The sequence below is a fragment of the Hyperolius riggenbachi genome, chromosome 2, assembly GCF_040937935.1.
Source record: "Hyperolius riggenbachi isolate aHypRig1 chromosome 2, aHypRig1.pri, whole genome shotgun sequence".
Classification (NCBI taxonomy): Eukaryota; Metazoa; Chordata; class Amphibia; order Anura; family Hyperoliidae; genus Hyperolius; species Hyperolius riggenbachi.
Window position 1 is genome coordinate 350,802,181 of NC_090647.1, and position 19,847 is coordinate 350,822,027.

The window sequence follows — 19,847 nt, forward strand, 5'->3', positions numbered from 1 at the left end:
GACTGAGAGGGGCTGGGGAGAGGCGGAGATATGTGCTGACAGACGTGCGTGGGGCAGGGCTGCGGCGGTTAGCCCTGCCCCAACCAGGAAGCGCTCCCCTGCATTACGGAGGGGATTTGGGGGATCAGGGACCCCCGTTAAGCCGCGGGATAGCGGCGGTTTAGCAGGGGCACACGTGCCCCTGCTATCTATGAGGTCTGAAGCGAGATTTATTCTCGCTTTAGACTCTCTTTAAGTGGGAGAATTACTCCAACCAGGACTTGGTGTGATTTGCCTCCTTAAAGGGGAACTGAAGAGAGAGCTATATGGAGGCTGTCATGTTTATTTCCTTTTAATCAATACCAGTTGCCTGGCAGCCCTGCTAGTCTATTTCTCTGCAGTAGTATCTGAATAAAACCAGAAACAAGCATGCAGCTAGTCTTGTCAGATCTGACTTTAAAGTCTGAACCACTGAAACACCTGATCTGCTGAATGCTTGTTCAGGGGCTATGGTTAATAGTGTTAGAGGCAGAGGATCAGCAGGGCTGCCAGGCAACTGGTATTGCTTAAAAGGAAATAAACTTGACAGCCTCCATATACCTCTCTTCAGTTCCCCTTTAAAACAGAAGGTACTTGCAATAAATCAGTAACATTAGTGGCAGGGATTGATATGGCTGTATAGGATAGGTCTTGGACCAGTACAAGCGTGTAACCAAGCAGCTCAGGGTGACCCAAGACCATAAGGAAAGTATAGCTTTTTAGTAAGGGGGCTTTTCGGTTTCTTTAAGTTCCCTATACTTTCCTCACACCGAGCTGCTTTGTTACACTGTTTGTACTGGTCCAAGCCCTCTTCCATAGAGCCATATCAATCCCTACCATGCACTGAGGACCAAAAGTCTGAAACAGACTGTCTACATGTGGGGTTGATGTGGCTCTATAACATTTAAAGCTATAGGCATGCTATACATCAGCGGTTCTGGATGCAAACCTGGCTTCAGGGGCATAAAGAGATAATTTGCACATTCAGTATCTGTGCATTGTGAGGAACTACAGATGTTCACTTAAAGCTGAATTATTGCAAGTACCTTCTGTTTTTAAAAAGGCAAATCGCACCAAGCATTGCTTTTTAGTAGGAGGGCTTTTCTGTGTCTTTTAGTACCCTATACTTTCCTAGTGGTTTGGGTCACCCCGAGCTGTTTGGTTACTCTGTCCACACATAGAACAAAGATGCTGGGTCTCTACCTGGATTTAGGCCTGCTGGCCAATTTTATTGCAAGTGCAACAGTGCAGAGCACAACGTTTCGACCGCAGAGGTCTTTCTCAAGTGCTTGGCCAGCCGGCCTTAAATCCAGGTAGAGACCCAGCATCTTTGTTCTATGTGTGGAAGCATGGCCGGTTTCTACGGCCGTGCGGGGCGTGCCGCCGCCCGGGGCGCTGCTGGGAGGGGGGCGCTGTGATGGAGGGGGGAGCCGCAGCCGCGGAGAGGGCAGCCCGACCTCTCCCTCCCTTCCTCTCCCCGGGCCGCCCTCCGTGCGATTTCCCCCCTCGGACTGCAGAGTAATGCGCAGGGAAGCGCTGTGCATAACTACTCACCTCGCTGGCTCCAAGCGCTGCTCTCTCGCCGCCAGTCTCCTCTCTGCCTACACGCTGATACACACACACGCTGCTAAACAGGAAGCAGCGTGTGTGTGTATCAGCGTGTATGGAGAGATGAGACTGGCGGCGAGAGAGCAGCGCTTGGAGCCAGCGAGGTGAGTAGTTATGCACAGCGCTTCCCTGCGCATTACTCTGCAGTCCGAGGGGGGATCGCACGAAGGGCGGCCCGGGGAGAGGAAGGGAGGGAGAGGTCGGGCTGCCCTCCCCGCGGCTGCGGCTCCCCCCTCCATCATGGGGGAACCTACCTAACCTATACTGGGGCAGCTACCTATCTAACCTGTCCTGGGGGGCACCTACCTATCTAACCTATACTGGGGGCACCTACCTACCTAACCTATACTGGGGGCACCTACCTAATCTAACCTATATTGGGGCAGCTACCTATCTAACCTATACTGGGGGGCACTTACCTATCTAACCTATACTGGGGGGCACCTACCTATTCTAACCTATACTGGGGGGCACCTACCTAATCTAACCTATACTGGGGGGCACCTACCTAATCTAACCTATACTGGGGGGCACCTACCTAATCTATACTGGGGGGCAGCTACCTATCTAACCTATAGTGGGAGCATTAACTTATCTAACCTGTATTGGGGGCACCTACCTACCTAGCTAGTCTATACAGGTGACAACTATACTGGCTACCTATATTGGAGGCACCTACCTAACTAACCTATACAGGGGGCATCTACCTATCTAACCTATGCTGGGGGCAACTATTCTGGCTACCTATATTAGAGGCACCCACCTAGCTAACCTGTACTGGGGGCACCTAACTATCTACCGGGGACGCCTGCCTATCTAACCTATACTGTGGGCAACTATACTGGCTACCTATACTGGAGGCACCTACCTGGCTAACCTATACCGGAGGCAACTATATTGGCTCACCTATGCCTGGCTACCTATACTGGGGGGACCTATAGCTGGCTACCTATACTGGGGTACCTATTCTGGGGCAATCTATACTGAGTGCAATTAGACCTGGCTAACCTACACTGCGGGCACCCATACCTTGCTTCGGGGGGGGGGGCGCAATTTTTACACCCTCGCCCTGGGTGCATTTCAGCCTAGAAACTGCACTGTGTGGAAGTAACCCTATGGTGGATGAGGGGCTTTGCTGGTTGACTCCCTGGTGCTGTTAAATATTGGGTTGCAGCGTTGAGATATCTGTATTGCTTTGGTTACTCTGTCCAACCAGGATTGATACATAAAGTAAAACCTTTAATTTTTAATACAGTGGGGATGTTAGAACCCCCTGCAAGGTTTTTACTACCTATGCTTCCCTCTTCCTGGGACCCCCAGAGTTCATGAAAATGCCAGGGATCTCTCTAACTAAAAGTAAAGGAAAATAGTCCCAATGGGAGATAGATATCAATGAAAACCCAAGACTCAGTGGCGGCGCCAGGGGAGTGCTTTGGGGTGCTAAAGCACCCCCTAAAATTGTCCAAGCACCCCCCATTGTGAACTGACTTTTGGTGTCTAATAGACACCGTATCAGTTCACCGGCAGCAGCAGCCCACAGCTCATAGCGCAGCTCCGGCAGTGGCAGAGCAGGGCTACGGTAAAATGGCATCCGAAGCCCTGCTCTGGAGACTTCGAGTCTGCAGTGCAGGGCTTCTGGTGCCATTTTCCCATAGCCCTGCTCTGAGTGGGAGTTTTAGTTCAGGAATTCGGGGGGACGTTGCTGGCTGACTGCAGAGGATCGTGGGAGCTGCACGCCGGATGGAGGCCGGGACAGAAGGTCTTCTGCAGGTGAGTAATTTTTTATTTTTTAGCAGATGTATTTTCTGGTCAAGTTTGCCACATGATTAAAGTGTATTCTAGTCAAGTCTGCGGCTGCCACATGATTGAACGTGTTTTCTGGGCAAATCTGCTCACGTGTATTTTCTTGAGAAAACCTGTACAATTATGTGAATTTTCTGGGGAAAGGGGTCACCAAAACTTGGGCCCACTGTCTTTGCATTGCACTTTTAAATTAGTTAGCTCTGCCCTCACCCAGGTTATAGCCACACCCATTTCATCGCCACACCCATTTCATCAGCCACCCCTGAAGCTGGTCCAGCACCTGCATAACACCCCCCCCCCCCCCCAAAAAAAAAAAAATTTCCTGGAGCCGCCACGGCTCATTTCCACATCATCCAAATTGTAAAAATAATCTTAAAGTTGTGGAGAGCCAAAGCTACTAGAATTCTTGTAGCGCTCCTATAGTTGCCCCAACCCAACCTTACCCCCCCCCCCCTTTTTTTTTTCCCTTTCAACTTGATATGAACACAAACTATCCCTTCAGGACAGTGAGTATATTTTCATGTTCCTGAAGAGCCAGTCATACATACATAATTGGGTAAACTAATACCACAGTCATCACATTCTCCTGAGCTAGCTAGTCTGCAAGTTGGATGATAAGGTTATGGTAAATTAATTGGTTATAGGTGTGCTGTAAGGGCCCATTTCACTTGGATAGTGATGAAAATGTGGCTACCTTGCCTCTTCGCATCACTTCCGCTGCTGGCCGCATCACTTCCACATCTCCCGATGCGGAAGTGTATTGGAGGAGATGGGACGCGGGTGCGGGCGGATGCGGCCGTGCAAGAATCTTCAGCATGCTGCAGATTCTCTGATTCCTCCGCACAACTCTGCACAGAAAGGAAACCATTCCATTGCCGTGCATGTGTTTCAGGACACCTGCGGTGCGATGTGGCTATGTAGCTGCATCGCACCGCTTCTAGTGGAAACGGGCCCTAAGGCTGCTTTCTCACCAGGATGTTGCGTTTTAGGGAATGTTATAAGTCGCATAACGTGCCCCTAACGCAACGCCTGGTGGTTTGGTGGAGGACGCTACGAAGAGCCGCGTTTTGCAGCTCTTGGTGCGCCTTTTCTGTGCTATGGATGCGGAGACCACGTGATCCGCATCACGTGGTCCCGCCAGCCAATTGCCGCACAGAGCGACACTCCAGGAAGTAAACGCTGCACGTCACACCGTGCAGTGATTATTAATGTGGCTGGCCGAGGAGGAGGAGGAGGGGAGACCTTAGCCGCGTATAACGTACTGCATGCAGCACTTTAACTTGACGTGCTGCGTTCCAATGTAACGCAACGTCCGCACTGTGAACAGCACATTGATTTTTCATTACTGTGCGGTGGGCTGCGTTACAGGCTGCTCTAACGAGCGCCTGTAAGGTCCCACTGTGAAAGCAGCCTTAGGCAGGGGACACACGTGACGTCATCATGTACGGTTTTCTGAATGGGAAAAACTGATTTCTAAGAACTCATATTAATCAATGGGCTAATTCAAGTTTAATGCATTTTTTGTGCACAGAAAAAAAAGTGGCATCCTACAGGATAATTCTGCACATTTTGTCAGTTTTCTGTATTCATTAAATTAGCTGCTGTGAAAAAACATGTACATTTCTCTGCATACAAACACACATGGTGTGCAGAAAACTGAAAGACGAGTGTGTACCTTGCCTGAAAGGATACCCGAGGCGAAAATAAACTAATTAACCACTTGAGGACCACAGTGGTAAACCCCCCTAAAGACCAGGCACATTTCTACTAAATTGGCCACTGCAGCTTTAACCTCCTTGGCGGTAACCCCGTGTGTGACACGGGGTAAGCCGCCGGAGGGTGCCGCTCAGGCCCTGCTGGGCCGATTTTCATAATTTTTTTTTTTGCTGGACGCAGCTAGCACTTTGCTAGCTGCGCCAGCACTCTGATCGCCGCCGGCCCCTGCCCGATCGCCGCTATCTGCTGCGGCGCGGCCCCCCCCCCCCCCAGACCCCAGCGCTGCCTGGCCAATCAGTGCCAGGCAGCGCCGAGGGGTGGCCCGGGACTCCCAATGACGTCCCGACGTCAGTGACGTCGGTGACGTCATCCCGCCCCGTCGCCATGGCGACGGGGGAAGCCCTCCAGGAAATCCCGTTCTATGAACGGGATTTCCTGATCGAAGCGGGGGGATGCCGCTCAGCAGCGGCTATCATGTAGCGAGCCCTCGGCTCGCTACATGATTGAAAAAAAAATTTTTTTTAAAAAAAACTGCTGCGCTCCCTCCTGGCGGTATTTTTCATACCGCCAAGGAGGTTAAGGCCAAGCTGCAGGGCCGCACAACACAGCACACGAGTTTGATTTTTTTTTTTGTCATTATTTTTTCCTATTTTCTCAAATACTTCCCTTCCCCCCCCCAGCCGGCCAGTCATGGTGATCGGCTGTCATAGACTTCTGCCTATGAGAGCCGATCGCTCTCTTGTCACACGGCTGTCCACTGTACAGCTGATCGCAGCGCTGTACATGTAAATAGATGGCGGGTTTTCGCAATCGCTGCTCGGAGACTGAAGGCGGGGCGGAGCTCCGCCCGCCGAGCAGGAGATGCACGCGCAGCCTGCGCGCGATCTCCTGCAAATCCCAGCCCCAGGACTTGACGCCCATCGGCGTTAGGCGGTCCTGGGGTTGCCGCTGTGGCCACGCCCATCGCCGTTAGGCGGTCCCAGGGGGGTTAAATAAAAAATTGCATCTATAGTCTTTCTCCTAACAATGACTTTTTAAGATATTCCATAGTTTTATTTTATGTTTAAATCTGCTTTTTAGGTTTTTTTTAACTGTTTTGTTTTTGCTCAATGACACATTCATTGAAGTATGCCAGAGCTAAAATGTATGAACTATTGAACCTTTTTTTAATCTCTTTCCTGCTCTCAGAAGCCATTTTCTGCTAGGAAAGTTTTTTACAGTTGGAATTTTTTATCAGTGAGGGTCACACTGTAGTCACTTCCTGTCTGAGTTAGGACTGAGTCAGCCACTTATACCTCTTTCAGGCAGAGAAAGGAAAAAAAGGAACACAGCATAGTTATTAGTGTGCTAGGCACTGAACATACACATGTCTATCTCATCATGTCACATGTCACCTCGGGTACCATTTAATCAGCTGCTATAGATGTAGTCTGCATTTTCAGGAACATAAAAATAACTAGAATATTCACTCATTGAAGGTCCTAAGACAGCAATGAATTTAAGAGTGGCAGAATAAGTGTTAAAGCAGCAACGATGGAGTCCCCCATCATGCACTTTAAAAGCACAACTTACCGTAACTTTCATCTACAGCAGAGGTCCCCAACCTGGGGGCCGCGGCCCCCTGGGGGTCCGTTGGCAGATTTCTGGGGGGCCGCGGCGGATCTGGCCTTTCTCCCTCTCCCCCCAGCGGCCGCCGTTCCTGATACCTTATGAGCGGCGGCCGCTTTCTTCCTTATATTCCCCATGGCCCCTCTCGCATCTCGTATTACAGCAGCGCTTGCTGTGCGACTGCTGTAAGGAGGGAAGGAGGCGGGGCAGCGTTCCCATGGTAACGGCGATCGCCGCTACAGGAAGCCGCTGCCCTATTTCCTACCCTTCCTACAGCAGCCGCGCGGGAAGCGCTGCTGTAATACGAGGTGCTGCAAGAGGAGAGGAGCTATGGGGAACATAAGGAAGCGACTGCCCGCTCGTAAGGTAACAGGAGCGGCGGCCGCGCGGGGGGAAGAGAGGAGAGGCTACACTGGGCTAACTGTACTGGCGACACTGGGGCAGCGATACTGGGCTAACTATGCTTGCTATTCTGGGCTAACTATACTTGCTATTCTGGGCTAACTATACCTGCTATACTGGGCTAACTATACCTGCTATACTGGGCTAACTATACCTGCTATACTGGGCTAACTATACCTGCTATACTGGGCTAACTATACCTGCTATACTGGGCTAACTATACCTGCTATACTGGGCTAACTATACTTGCTATTCTGGGCTAACTATACTTGCTATTCTGGGCTAACTATACTTGCTATTCTGGGCTAACTATACCTGCTATACTGGGCTAACTATACCTGCTATTCTGGGCTAACTATACCTGCTATACTGGGCTAACTATACCTGCTATACTGGGCTAACTATACCTGCTATACTGGGCTAACTATACCTGCTATACTGGGCTAACTATACTTGCTATTCTGGGCTAACTATACTTGCTATTCTGGGCTAACTATACTTGCTATACTGGGCTAACTATACTTGCTATTCTGGGCTAACTATACTTGCTATTCTGGGCTAACTATACTTGCTATTCTGGGCTAACTATACCTGCTATACTGGGCTAACTATACCTGCTATTCTGGGCTAACTATACCTGCTATACTGGGCTAACTATACCTGCTATACTGGGCTAACTATACCTGCTATACTGGGCTAACTATACCTGCTATACTGGGCTAACTATACCTGCTATACTGGGCTAACTATACCTGCTATACTGGGCTAACTATACCTGCTATACTGGGCTAACTATACTTGCTATTCTGGGCTAACTATACTTGCTATTCTGGGCTAACTATACTTGCTATACTGGGCTAACTACTGGCTATACTGGGGTAACTACTGGCTATACTGGGCTAACTATACTTGCTATACTGGGCTAACTGTACTTGCTATAGTGTGGTAACTGTACTTGCTATACTGGGGTAACTATACTTGCTATACTAGGCTAACTGTACTTGCTATACTGTGGTAACTGTACTTGCTATACTGGGGTAGCTATACGTGCTATACTAGGCTAACTGTACTTGCTATACTGGGGTAACTACTGGCTATACTGGGGTAGCTATACTTGCTATACTAGGCTAACTGTACTTGCTATACTGGGGTAACTACTGGCTATACTGGGGTAACTGTACTTGCTATACTAGGCTAACTGTACTTGGTTTAGTGTGGTAACTGTACTTGCTATACTGGGATAACTGTACTTGCTATACTGTGGTAACTGTACTTGCTATACTAGGCTAACTGTACTTGGTTTAGTGTGGTAACTGTACTTGCTATACTGGGATAACTGTACTTGCTATACTGTGGTAACTGTACTTGCTATACTAGGCTAACTGTACGTGCTATACTAGGCTAACTGTACTTGCTATACTGTGGTAACTGTACTTGCTATACTGGGGTAACTATACTGGCTATACTGTGGTAACTGTACTTGCTATACTGGGGTAACTGTACTTGCTATACTGTGGTAACTGGACTTGCTATACTGTGGAAACTGTACTTGCTATACTGTAGAATCTGGGAAAAAAGGGGGGGGCTGCTGCCGCCGACACTAGCCACGCCCACTCAACCCCCCCCCCCCCCCCCAGGGGGGCCCCGGGGAAAATTTTGGTCGGGATAGTGGGCCCCGGGCTCAAAAAGGTTGGGGACCCCTGATCTACAGGACAAATTGCGCTGAACATTTCACAAGCCGCTCTCAGATCTGTATTCCGCTCCTACAGCAATAAGCATTGGTTCAAAGGAAATTTTGCATTGCAGATTTAATTACCACATTGCAGGTGTTTTAAAAGGGAAGTATAATTTGTTTAAATATTCCTAAGTGAAGAGTCTAGAAGCTGTCATTGTTGATAAAGCCCATCTGTTCTGTTGGGAAAAGATGTGCTGCTGATTGTGGAGGGAAAAAAATGACAAAAATGCATGTTTTCTGTTAGGGCTCATTCGCATTATGTGCATTATTATTTTGATGTGTGTATGTGTTTTAATCTGTGTACAGTTCTTGTATTATAATGTATACGTATTATAAAGCACACAGAAAATCCTCCAAATTATGGAATACACGGATTATACCTGCATAGTGTAAGTGGGCAAATTAAACCACATGGGCAGTGCAATGCACATAGTGCGAGTGGGCACTAATTCTCATTTTCTTGCTATATAATCCTTTCTAATTTGCTTACCTGGAAGAAGGCGGTTTGAGTCTGATGCTCCTCTGACACTTCTGAATGGCAAACTTGTTCCATGTGAGTAATTCAGATAACTTTTTAGCTGGAGGGTCAACATTAGGCATGGTTCACTTGTTGTCCTAGCAAAAACAGCAAGCATAGTGTTTGCATTTTTGCTAAATTTTTGTGTGTTTGGGATTTTCAAATGAATGCATGTTTTACTATTCTGCTTGAATTCAAATATATGTTTCTTGTCCCATCCTGCCCCCCCCCCCCCCCCCCCAATCCATATCTTGTGTGTAGAGAAGCATTATAGGAAATGCATCACCGTTGATTCGCATGAGACACACTCACTTTTTTGTTTGTTTTGTTTGCACAAATACATTTTCTGTGATTTTTCTCCATTCCCATTGACATGCATTGGAATGCAAATCAAGTGATATTAAGCCACAAGCCATGCAATATTTTTCACATAGAAAACACAAATTTGCACAAAATTGCACAGTTTTCAAGCTCCCAATCAAACATATTTATGTGTGTCAAATGGCTTTTCAAACAAAAAAGCAAAAACGCCCCACTTGTTTTCTTTTCTTTTCTTTTTTTTTCTTTGTGAACCCTGCATGAGTCGAATAACAAACAATTTGCAAAAGGAGGTCAACAATGATGGGTTCCACGTTTCTCTCATAACGGCATCAGACGTGCAGAAAAACATAATTCCTTATGAAGTTTGTGTTCCCCAGGGGAAAATGACTGCAGACAAGAACACAATGACCTACAGATGCCCAGCTAACATTCCTACGGCTTGTGTGTTTACGAAGCACAGCAGACTCCAGGCAATTGTTATGTATTCAATGCTGCTGCGCTTTAACTCCTCATGGATTCATCCAATAGCATGTATGGGGGAAAGGAAAAAAGAGAAACCGACATATGGTGTGTAACGTTTGCTTACTGACACCCTCAGTGATAAACACACACTTCCGAATAATGTGATAAAGCCCCCAGCCTGGAGAACCTCCACCACTAAGTATAGAGTGGCCGCTCACCCTCAGTTTTCTTGTAAACAAGCCCAACTCCTGGCAGCCATTGCCTCTGTAAAAAACTTCAATGTAATCTCTTGGGTATGAGCATATCTTATAATATACTGCACCAGGTCATCAGCGCGTCCGCCGGCCAAGTGTAGCTGTAAACCTCGCTCCTTCCCAGTATGCGTGCGTGCGTACGTCCAGGCTCCGCCCTACGCGTTTCGTCACTAAGCGTGACTCATCAGGGGCTGGACGCACACACGCAATCAACATCTTTTATACCATCCCTCGCAACCCGCTCCCAGTGGCCAGGAGGCGTTCCCAGGCGTCATATTCACAACGTAATACTACACGCCTCCTAACCATCACATGAGCTGCGAAGCAGCATATATAACCCCTCCAATGCCGCTTAAAAGACGCGCATATAGCGCTAGAAAGGCGCATGCGGCACATACATATTGCGTCCTATATTCCATCATAATCATGCTATAAAATACAATACAATAAAAGTAGCAGTAAAAATTACAAATAAAAACAAAATAAAAACATAAAAGGTATTCCAAAGGCCATCTTGCAAAAAAGCCATCTCTTAAAGGACCACAGCCCATAGCATTACATGCAATCAACATCACCAATGCTAATAAAAACACATATGATCATATCCCATATGTATCATCACCCCTATATATATCATGTTACCTTGTGTCTATCAACACCCCCACTGTTTATGGCTTCATTAAAGTGCAAATGATCCCATATGATCCTTCCCTACATATCAAAACCCCCCACCGAAAGGGACCCCCACTATACAGAGCTAAGGTGTGTGCAAGTTAACAGCTCACGACAGAACCCCCCACCCCCAACCATTAATCATTACTTATAAAACAGTTGATATCAACCTCGATATTTAATCCCTCAGGTGTAAGTGTGCGTAGTAAATAAATCCATTTAGTTTCCATTCTACATAATTCCCGCAATCTGTTTGTGCCCCTCCAAGAGGGCACCAACTTATCAATTGCACAGTAATGCATCTGGGTTGGATCACATGCATGCATCTGTTTAAAATGGGCTGAAACACTGTGGTCCTCATGGCCCTTTCTTATTTTGTATATATGTTCTGAAATACGTTTCTTAAGCTGCCTAGTAGTACGTCCAACATAGCGGAAACCACAGTTTCACAGACTCCAGGCAATGGTCTCTATTATTGCTATGGCTCTAGGCACCTTTCTCATACTGCACTGCTGAGGGTGACAACTGCTATCATAGACTTTGGCTAATCCTTCACTAGTATACACACTTGAGTCCATTTTTCTGTTAGTTCATGCACTAATTTCCAAAGACTGTTATTTATTCATTGCTGCTGATATACATGTAGGATGTCAGTAATATGCAGACTGCAGAAAGTTTAGCTGAAGTATTGGGCTACATTGAGGGCCCGTTTCTACTATCGCGAATCTGCAAGCGTTTCCTGCATGCAGATTCGCACAGCCAATACAAGTGGATGGGTCAGTTTTCCTGAGCGTTTTTCTGTGCAGGATTTTTCTGCACGGTAGAGCCCTCAGAATTCGCCTGCGTGTGGAATGCATGCGAATCGCCGCTAATGTATTTAATAGGGAAATCGCCTGCGGCTTTGGCATGCGAATTTTCATGCGAAATCGCATGCGAATTCGCATGGAAATCAATGGAAAAGCACACCGGCACTGCCATGGTTAAATTCGCATACAGTGTCATCCATGCGAATTTTCATGCGAATTCGCACGAAAATTCGCATACAACCGCATGCGATTCGCACCGCACAAGTGGAAACGGGCCCAGTGTTGCATTGCGGTGCAGCATAACTGCTGCTTTGTAACGCTGCTTGCCACGCTGTAATGCACCACCTATGTACATTCACAAAGTGAAAAGTGCGTTGCTGTATAACAGCAAGCAGCATTGTAATGCACTGCATGCAGTTCCTAAAATGCAAAATGCGGGTATTATGCATTTACAGTAAAACATACTTTTGACTGTATGCCTCACTGTATGCAACATAAGGTGCGGCGCCGGCGCTGCTTACCCTTTCAGTTGCGTTTCTGTTGTTCCTGGGAATACAATGCCCACTGTGAATGTAGCTTTACAAATATTGTTTTTCCAGTGGAGGCTGTATCTGTGAAAGACCTATATGGCTGGTGCCAGTCTTAAAAGCACATTGGCAGCTGTAAGGGTGGCCTTTGGTATTCACCTATAGGTATATTGATAAAAATTCAAATACCTTGGAGAGTCCATGGGTCTGGATTCCCATGGCATTCAAAGAGTAATTTATCAAGTCCCACCCATTCAAACCTTCTGATCTGTGAGCCTGTCCACCAAATTACGATTGTCAGGATGTGCTACCCATTAAAACAAACCTAAAGTGGAAACGTATAATGAAATAAACCATTGTATGTACAATCCTATTCTTTCCTGGAATTCTAGAGTCTTATTTTGTGCATCTTCCTTATCTAATTATGCCAGTTGCCTGACGTCTGTGCTGATGCTCTGCCTCTGTCACTGGCCCAGAATGAGCGTGCAGATCCGATGCTTTGACTCGGGTCTGACTCCACTGACTGCTTGCTTGTTGTAGTTGTGAGGCTCAAAAACAGCTAAAGCTCAGCATGACAGCCAGGTAACTGGCATTGTTTATAAGGGAATAAAGATGGGAAACTGGATAGGTTTCTCCTCCAGTGTATGAATGTCGTTTAACACTTGCACTGTGAGGGAATGGTTCACACTGCAAGAGCTTTTTCTGCAAGTGCTATCGATTTTAAAAAGCTCTTGATAACGTAATGCTACGTATGTGTTCTCATTTGAGTGAAGTGATTTTATAAAAATGTAGCGAAGTACAGAGGCGCCAATAGAATAAAAAACACTAAAAAGATTAAAAATTGTTACTAGGGTGGCGGTGGTGGGCCAACCAACCCAAAAACAGACAAAATGCTGTCAGTATCGTTCAACAATTTATTCACATACTCCAAAAACAACTGCGACGCGTTTCACGGGCAGAATCCCGCTTCCTCAGGCATTAAACCAATGGAGTATCACACAGCTAGAAGTCCTGATCAGGTTTGGCACCTCTGGGACAGAGGTGCCAAACCTGATCAGGACTTCTAGCTGTGTGATACTCCATTGGTTTAATGCCTGAGGAAGCGGGATTCTGCCCGTGAAACGCGTCGCAGTTGTTTTTGGAGTATGTGAATAAATTGTTGAACGATACTGACAGCATTTTGTCTGTTTTTGGGTTGGTTGGCCCACCACCGCCACCCTAGTAACAATTTTTAATCTTTTTAGTGTTTTTTATTCTATTGGCGCCTCTGTACTTCGCTACATTGATTGTTTCACCCCTGGTGGAAGGGCGTAGCCCCCCCCTTTTTTCCTTCTTTCAGAGAGCGACATCTTAATCCTGAGTGGGGACAGGTCTAATCTCCCCACCTGCTTTTGTAGTGGTTGCCTGGACGGCAACCCATGCTTGTGAGTATAATACTTACCTTATCATTTTCCCTACCTCAGCCAATACATACTACACCATACCGGGCTCTCGGTCTCTCCATTTTTGATTTTATAAAAAGCCCACATAGCATTGCATTAGCAAGAGCATTTAAAAAAAGAGCTTAAAAAGCCCTTGTAGTGTGAAACAGCCCTGGCATAAACAAATTGACCTTTTTTATCTGTTCTATGTACTTGAACGGAATTCTCTCCCATTCAAGATTTCAAAAATTACTGCAGCAGTTCCACTCCAGTCCAACTGCAGTAAAAGGGTAGGAACACACTAGGCAGAATGGCCTATGCGTTTTCCATAGCACATAGTGGAAAACGCATATGCGATTCTGCCTAGTGTGTTCCTACCCAAAGTGTTTTTTACAGCCCTGGATCTTGAACCCTTACACCTCCTAGATCTATGTAGGACTGAGACTGTATCTCATGTCATTTCAGGTACCCTTTAAACTGACACCACTGAAACCCACAGGGATACTCCTGTAACTATTTCCTAGATGGGCAGATGGCAAGATCTGGGTTGAGGGAAACTTAGAGGCCCAACAGTTGGCCTGCTGCCTCTCTCTAGACCCTGGCAGTGCCTTAAAGGATACCCGAAGTGACATGATGGGATAGACATGTTGTATGTACAGTGTCTAACACACAAATAACTATGCTGTGTTCCTTTTTTTCTTTCTCTGCCTGAAAGAGTTAAATATCGGGTATGTAAGTGGCTGACTCAGCCCTGACTCACTTATAAGAAATTCCAACTATAAAACACTTTCCTAGCAGAAAATGGCTTGTGAGAGCAAGAAAGAGTTAAAAATGGGAATTTCAGTGAGACAAGACAAGACAAATAACATTTATATTGCGCTTTTCTCCTTGCGGACTCAAAGCGCCAGAGCAGGGCAGCAGCCACTAGGGCGCGCTCTATTGGCAGTAGCAGTGTAAGGGAGACTTGCCAAAGGTCTCCTACTGAATTAGTGCTGGTTTACTGAACAGGCAGAGCCGAGATTCTAACCCTGGTCTCCTGTGTCAGAGGCAGAGCCCTTAACCATTACACCATCAGCCAACTGTGAGGGTCACAGTGTAGTCACTTCCTGTCTGAGTCAGGACTGAGTCAGCCACTTGCATACCTGATATTTAACTCTTTCACATAGAGAAAGGAAAAAAGGAACACCGCATAGTTATTTGTGTGTCACATGTCACTTCAGGTATCCTTTAACCACTTGCCGACCGCACGCTTATACCGTGTGTCGGCAAAGTGGCAGCTGCAGGACGCCGGCTGCAGGCTAATTAATCAGGAAGCAGCCGCTCGCGCGAGCGGCTGCTTCCTGTCAATTCACGGCGGGGGGCTCTGTGAATAGCCTGCGGGCCGCCAATGGCGGCTCGCAGGCTAAATGTAAACACAAGCGGAAATAATCCGCTTTGTTTACATTGTACGGCGCTGCTGCGCAGCAGCCCTGTAAGGCAGATCGGCGATCCCCGGTCAATCAGCGGCCGGGGATCGCCGCCATGTGACAGGGGACGTCCTGTCACTGGCTGCACAGGACGGATAGCGTCCTGTGCAGCCCAGATCACTGGGCATGACAGGTAGGAGAGGGAGGGGGGCAATTTCGCCGCGGAGGGGGGCTTTGAGGTGCCCCCCCCCGCAACATGCCTGCAGACCGGAGCGATCAGACCCCCCCTGCACATCATCCCCATAGGGGGGAAAAAAGGGGGGCGATCTGATCGCTCTGCGTGCCCGCTGATCTGTGCTGGGGGCTGCAGAGCCCACCCAGCACAGATCCCAACAAACAGCGCTGGTCCTTAAGGGGGGGTAAAGGGTGGGTCCTCAAGTGGTTAATGTTGCTTCCCTTACCAATAGTTGCCCAGAAAGGGTTAGACAGAAAGGATCATACAACAGCAAAAACACTAGCTTTTGGTTCGTTCCGTTTGTTCTTTTTCTTTTAGAAATAGGTCAGCAATGCCAGGCTTCATATTTCTATCAGTACAAATTTCCTTTCATACGCCTGAGCTAAAAAAACTGCAGAAGCAGCGTGTGCTTAAAACTAACAGCTCTGCTTTTTCACAGCCAAAGAATGACACTTCCAATGACTTCCCTGAAATGTTTTCTCCGTCTGCCCTTGGAATGAGGTAATATAGAGAAGATCTGCTGTATTATACTCTAATAGAGACAAACTGCTTGTATGGGATGAACAGGCAGCTCAAGATAAGATGTTTAGGTTGTGATTAACAGTGAAAATGGGATTTGTTGGTTTAACAAGCAATTATTTTAGAAGCAAGGCAATGTTATACGAAAATACAGGGGGCATCAATCAAGAGCCATTTTAAACTGACATTGCTCTGGCCTTTTGCCTTATCTTAGGTATTGATTTTCTTTAATACTCATCCAGAACCGGCCTCTCTAATGAGGTGAATTAGTATGAGATCTGCAGTTCCCAGGACGGTTTTATATTTAAGTTCCATAAATTGAACTTGGTCATATATTGCAAATGTTGCCCATTTACAATGTTCATACCTAAATCCTTCATTGACCTTGTAGTTTTTTCGCAAAACTTTTTCTTATGAATAATGCCTCACCTGTTTTTTACTTTTCCAAGATAAAACCTTTTAAGTAAGGACCCAACAAGCAAAAAACGTGACAAAAAATAAGTGGAAACTAATGTCAAAGTGAAGTTGGTCATGAACAATTTATTTTGACATTATGGGAGGTCTGGTAGATGAATTAAAGGTTTGGAAACCCAGATACCAGTAGGTAGAAAAAGGAGACAAAAAGAGCACTAGAAGCACCAATAGTGTAGTATTTCTGGGAAATTAAAAAAAATAACTACTCACGAATGTGGGTTGCTATAGGCAACCACAATTTCTGTCTCCACTCTGTTGGGTCAACGTGGGTCATGCTCCAAAAAAATAAAGGAACATTGGATGTAGTTGCAGAGGTAACCACAGGGACAGAGGAGGAGGTGCCCCAATTGTAATACAATATGTAGTGAGTGGAGGTAAGTTTTATAGGAACAGTATTCTCTCGTGATAAGAGGTTAAGATTTTTATTGTTAGACACAAATAAAGACAACACTTTTCACGGGACCTGCCTGCTTCCTCAGGTCAACATAAGTGTCTGAGCTATATATCTCTGTTTTAAAGCGCCAAATTACTCAACGGAGTGGCTCAAACCACTTGCGCCTTAAAGCACACCTGAAGTAAGAGAGATATGGAGGCTGACCTTTTAAACAATGCCAGTTGCCTGGTAATCCTGCTGAATCACACACCTTATCCAGTCTGACTTCAGTCAGAAACGCCTGATCTGCATGCTTGTTCGGGGTCTATGGTTAAACTATTAGAGGCAGAGGATCAGCAGGACTGCCATGCAATGTGCATTGTTTAAAAGGAAAAATGTCCTCCTCCATATCCCTCTCACCTCAGGTGTCCTTTAAATATGTCCTTATTTACGAAGTATAGAAAATGTGGGCTCATGTTGTTTGTCTTTTTTTGCAAGAAAATTACATGGGAGTTATTTTTGCCCCAAAGGTAATAACATGTCACATGTCTACAATCAATTACTTGCTGTTGGATTTCTTTCAGTTTTCCTTTTATTTATGGGAGAAAAGCGCTTTACAAATGTTATTGTATTGTATTATATTTTACCATGTACCATCTTTAAAGGCTAACTTCTTGAAACTAACTTGCACAATAGGACAAGGGGAAAAATGTTAGCAAGGAACATATTATGTAGACTCCTAACTCTGGATAGAAATTGTTTAGTAACAAACTTTGACATTCGACTTACCAATTATTTGAGTCCTTCAAGTTGGAATATTGTTGTTAATGCATATAGTCTTTAATTCTGCATACTATGAACTTTGACACAACTTGACCTTTGCAAATTAGTTGTTGCTACACACACACTGTGTAGGATTCGGCACCCAGGTATCTCTTGTACATATGCAGACTGGTATAACCTATAGAATTTAGAGCTTAAAAGCATTTCTAGCCCCCACCTTTGTGGGTAATCCTTGTCCAATGTTGTAGATGAGCATCATACACCCACCTTGTGCTTAGTGAGGAGAGTATAGTATAAATAGAAAGCACAATACACAAAATATAGAAACTGATGTCCTCTGTAATAAGATGTTATAGCGCCTTCTCATAATTTCATTCAATAATGGCAGGCAGTTGACAGGTTTTACTTTGGTCTACCACTAGATATCTGTTTAGCCTGGTTATATTAAATCCTAAATGGAATGTGGTGTTTTTTGTTTTTAGTACAAAGTGTATTTCTCTTTTGTGTGGATTTATAGTTTTTCATTTTTTAAATTTAATTTTCAATGTATCCTATGCAGTGCTACACGTAGGAAGCCAATAAAAGGTGCAGCTGGTCGCCCTATCCAGTTCCAGTATGATGAACTCCTCAGACGAGCCAAAAATAGGGAACAAACTAAAGCAAAAGTAGAAGAAGAAAAGCCACGACGGTTGATCTCTGTTCCTCTTCAGATTTCCATTTTTGTTGTTGTTGCTTTTGTTGTGCTGGTCTTTCTTACCATGGAAACAACACACAACAATCCATTTCATTCCCAAACAGGAGGAGATACTGAGTTGCTACAACCTTAGTCATTCCGAAACACTGCATCTAAAGTACCCATCCATTTCTGTTACAGAAATAAATACCTAAAATATTTCAGCATGATCAAGAGTACAATACTCAATCTAATTTAAGAAGTTCACAAACCGTTAAAATAACTGAGTGAATTAATAGCTGGTGTTAACTTAAATAAATAATTTTGCAGTGCATTGTACTTATTCATTTAAGGTGGGACCTTTTTATAGGATAAAATTGGCACTAACAGGCTATGGGAACTATAAGATTTTAACGACACTAAGGTAATCTAAATTAAATGCCCTAAATGTTCTCATTGCACTACTTTGCCAAAACCAGTTAGTGATGAAAAAAAGTGCACACTCACGCTGACACGTTTGAACATCATGCCATTAGACTTTGTAGAAATCATTTTAGGATGCATCCTCTCCATTTTTTATTAGCATGCATTTCATTGTTGACCAATGCTGCTTTTATTAAAATGGGTCATTCACCTCTTCTTGTTCCCTGAAATCAGATGGTCTGCACTCCTACTTGATTCTGTTTTTAGTTAGGCCATTGATTTCTGGGAATGTATCACATTCTGCTTTGGGCAGGGGTTAGCATTCATGATTATTATGTCTTTGAACATTCATTTTGTTAGCAGAACAGTTTTGGTTTCACCTGCTGCGGTTATAAATACAAAAATCCCCTATTGTCACAAGCAATACAAGACGTGTGTATCATAATGACATGCTTAGAAAGGATTTAAATAGCAGCTATTTGTGGCTGAATATTCAATCAGCATCCTATTTTACATTTGCGGTGTATTGCTTTGCATTGCTACGCTTCATTGTATAAATTATTTCTACTGAATGGTTTGTTTAGATAAATAACAATTTAAATAAAGCTTGTGTTTATTTCCTCACATTGCCTTTTGTTGCTGATTTCAAGAAAATTAACAATTGTTCATGAATAATACCATTACCATGCCTTCTCTCCAGCACTGTATGCAGACAAATCAAGCACGAGTGGTAATATGACCTTTCACGCTATCCCTTGCTTCTGCTGTCTCCTGAGAACTGTGTACTAAAATTCCAGTTCAGGTATTATGGACGGTAACAGGAAAAAAGGGCGCTGGAAGCTAGTGGACAAAAAAGTCGCCGCCATTCACTCCCATTATAAATATCGTGTAATGGGCGCCGAACAGAAAAAAAGGGCGCCGGAGATGATTTATGTTTTACAACGGCGCCCGGAGATATTTAATGTTTTATAACTGTGCTTGTGATGATTTAAGTTTAGAAAATTCGCCCGTGACGAATGTTTATAAAAATTCTAAACCTATTTATCGTATTTAACTAAAACATTATTTAAAATGTTATCCCTTGCTGTTTG

General features: G+C 45.2%; 1 protein-coding gene across 2 annotated transcripts in view; it reads left to right on the forward strand.

Moving 5' to 3' along the window:
* The window catches only part of LEMD1 (LEM domain containing 1), a 49,344-nt gene extending 30,067 nt beyond the window's left edge, over positions 1 to 19,277 (forward strand). For both annotated transcript variants that reach the window (XM_068269574.1, XM_068269575.1), the window contains exons 7-8: positions 15,951 to 16,012; positions 18,220 to 19,277. In XM_068269574.1, coding sequence (XP_068125675.1) covers positions 15,951 to 16,012; positions 18,220 to 18,487 — 330 coding nt within the window. In that variant the 3' untranslated portion in view covers positions 18,488 to 19,277. The remainder of the gene's footprint in view (positions 1 to 15,950; positions 16,013 to 18,219) is intronic.
* Positions 19,278 to 19,847: the final 570 nt, after the last annotated feature.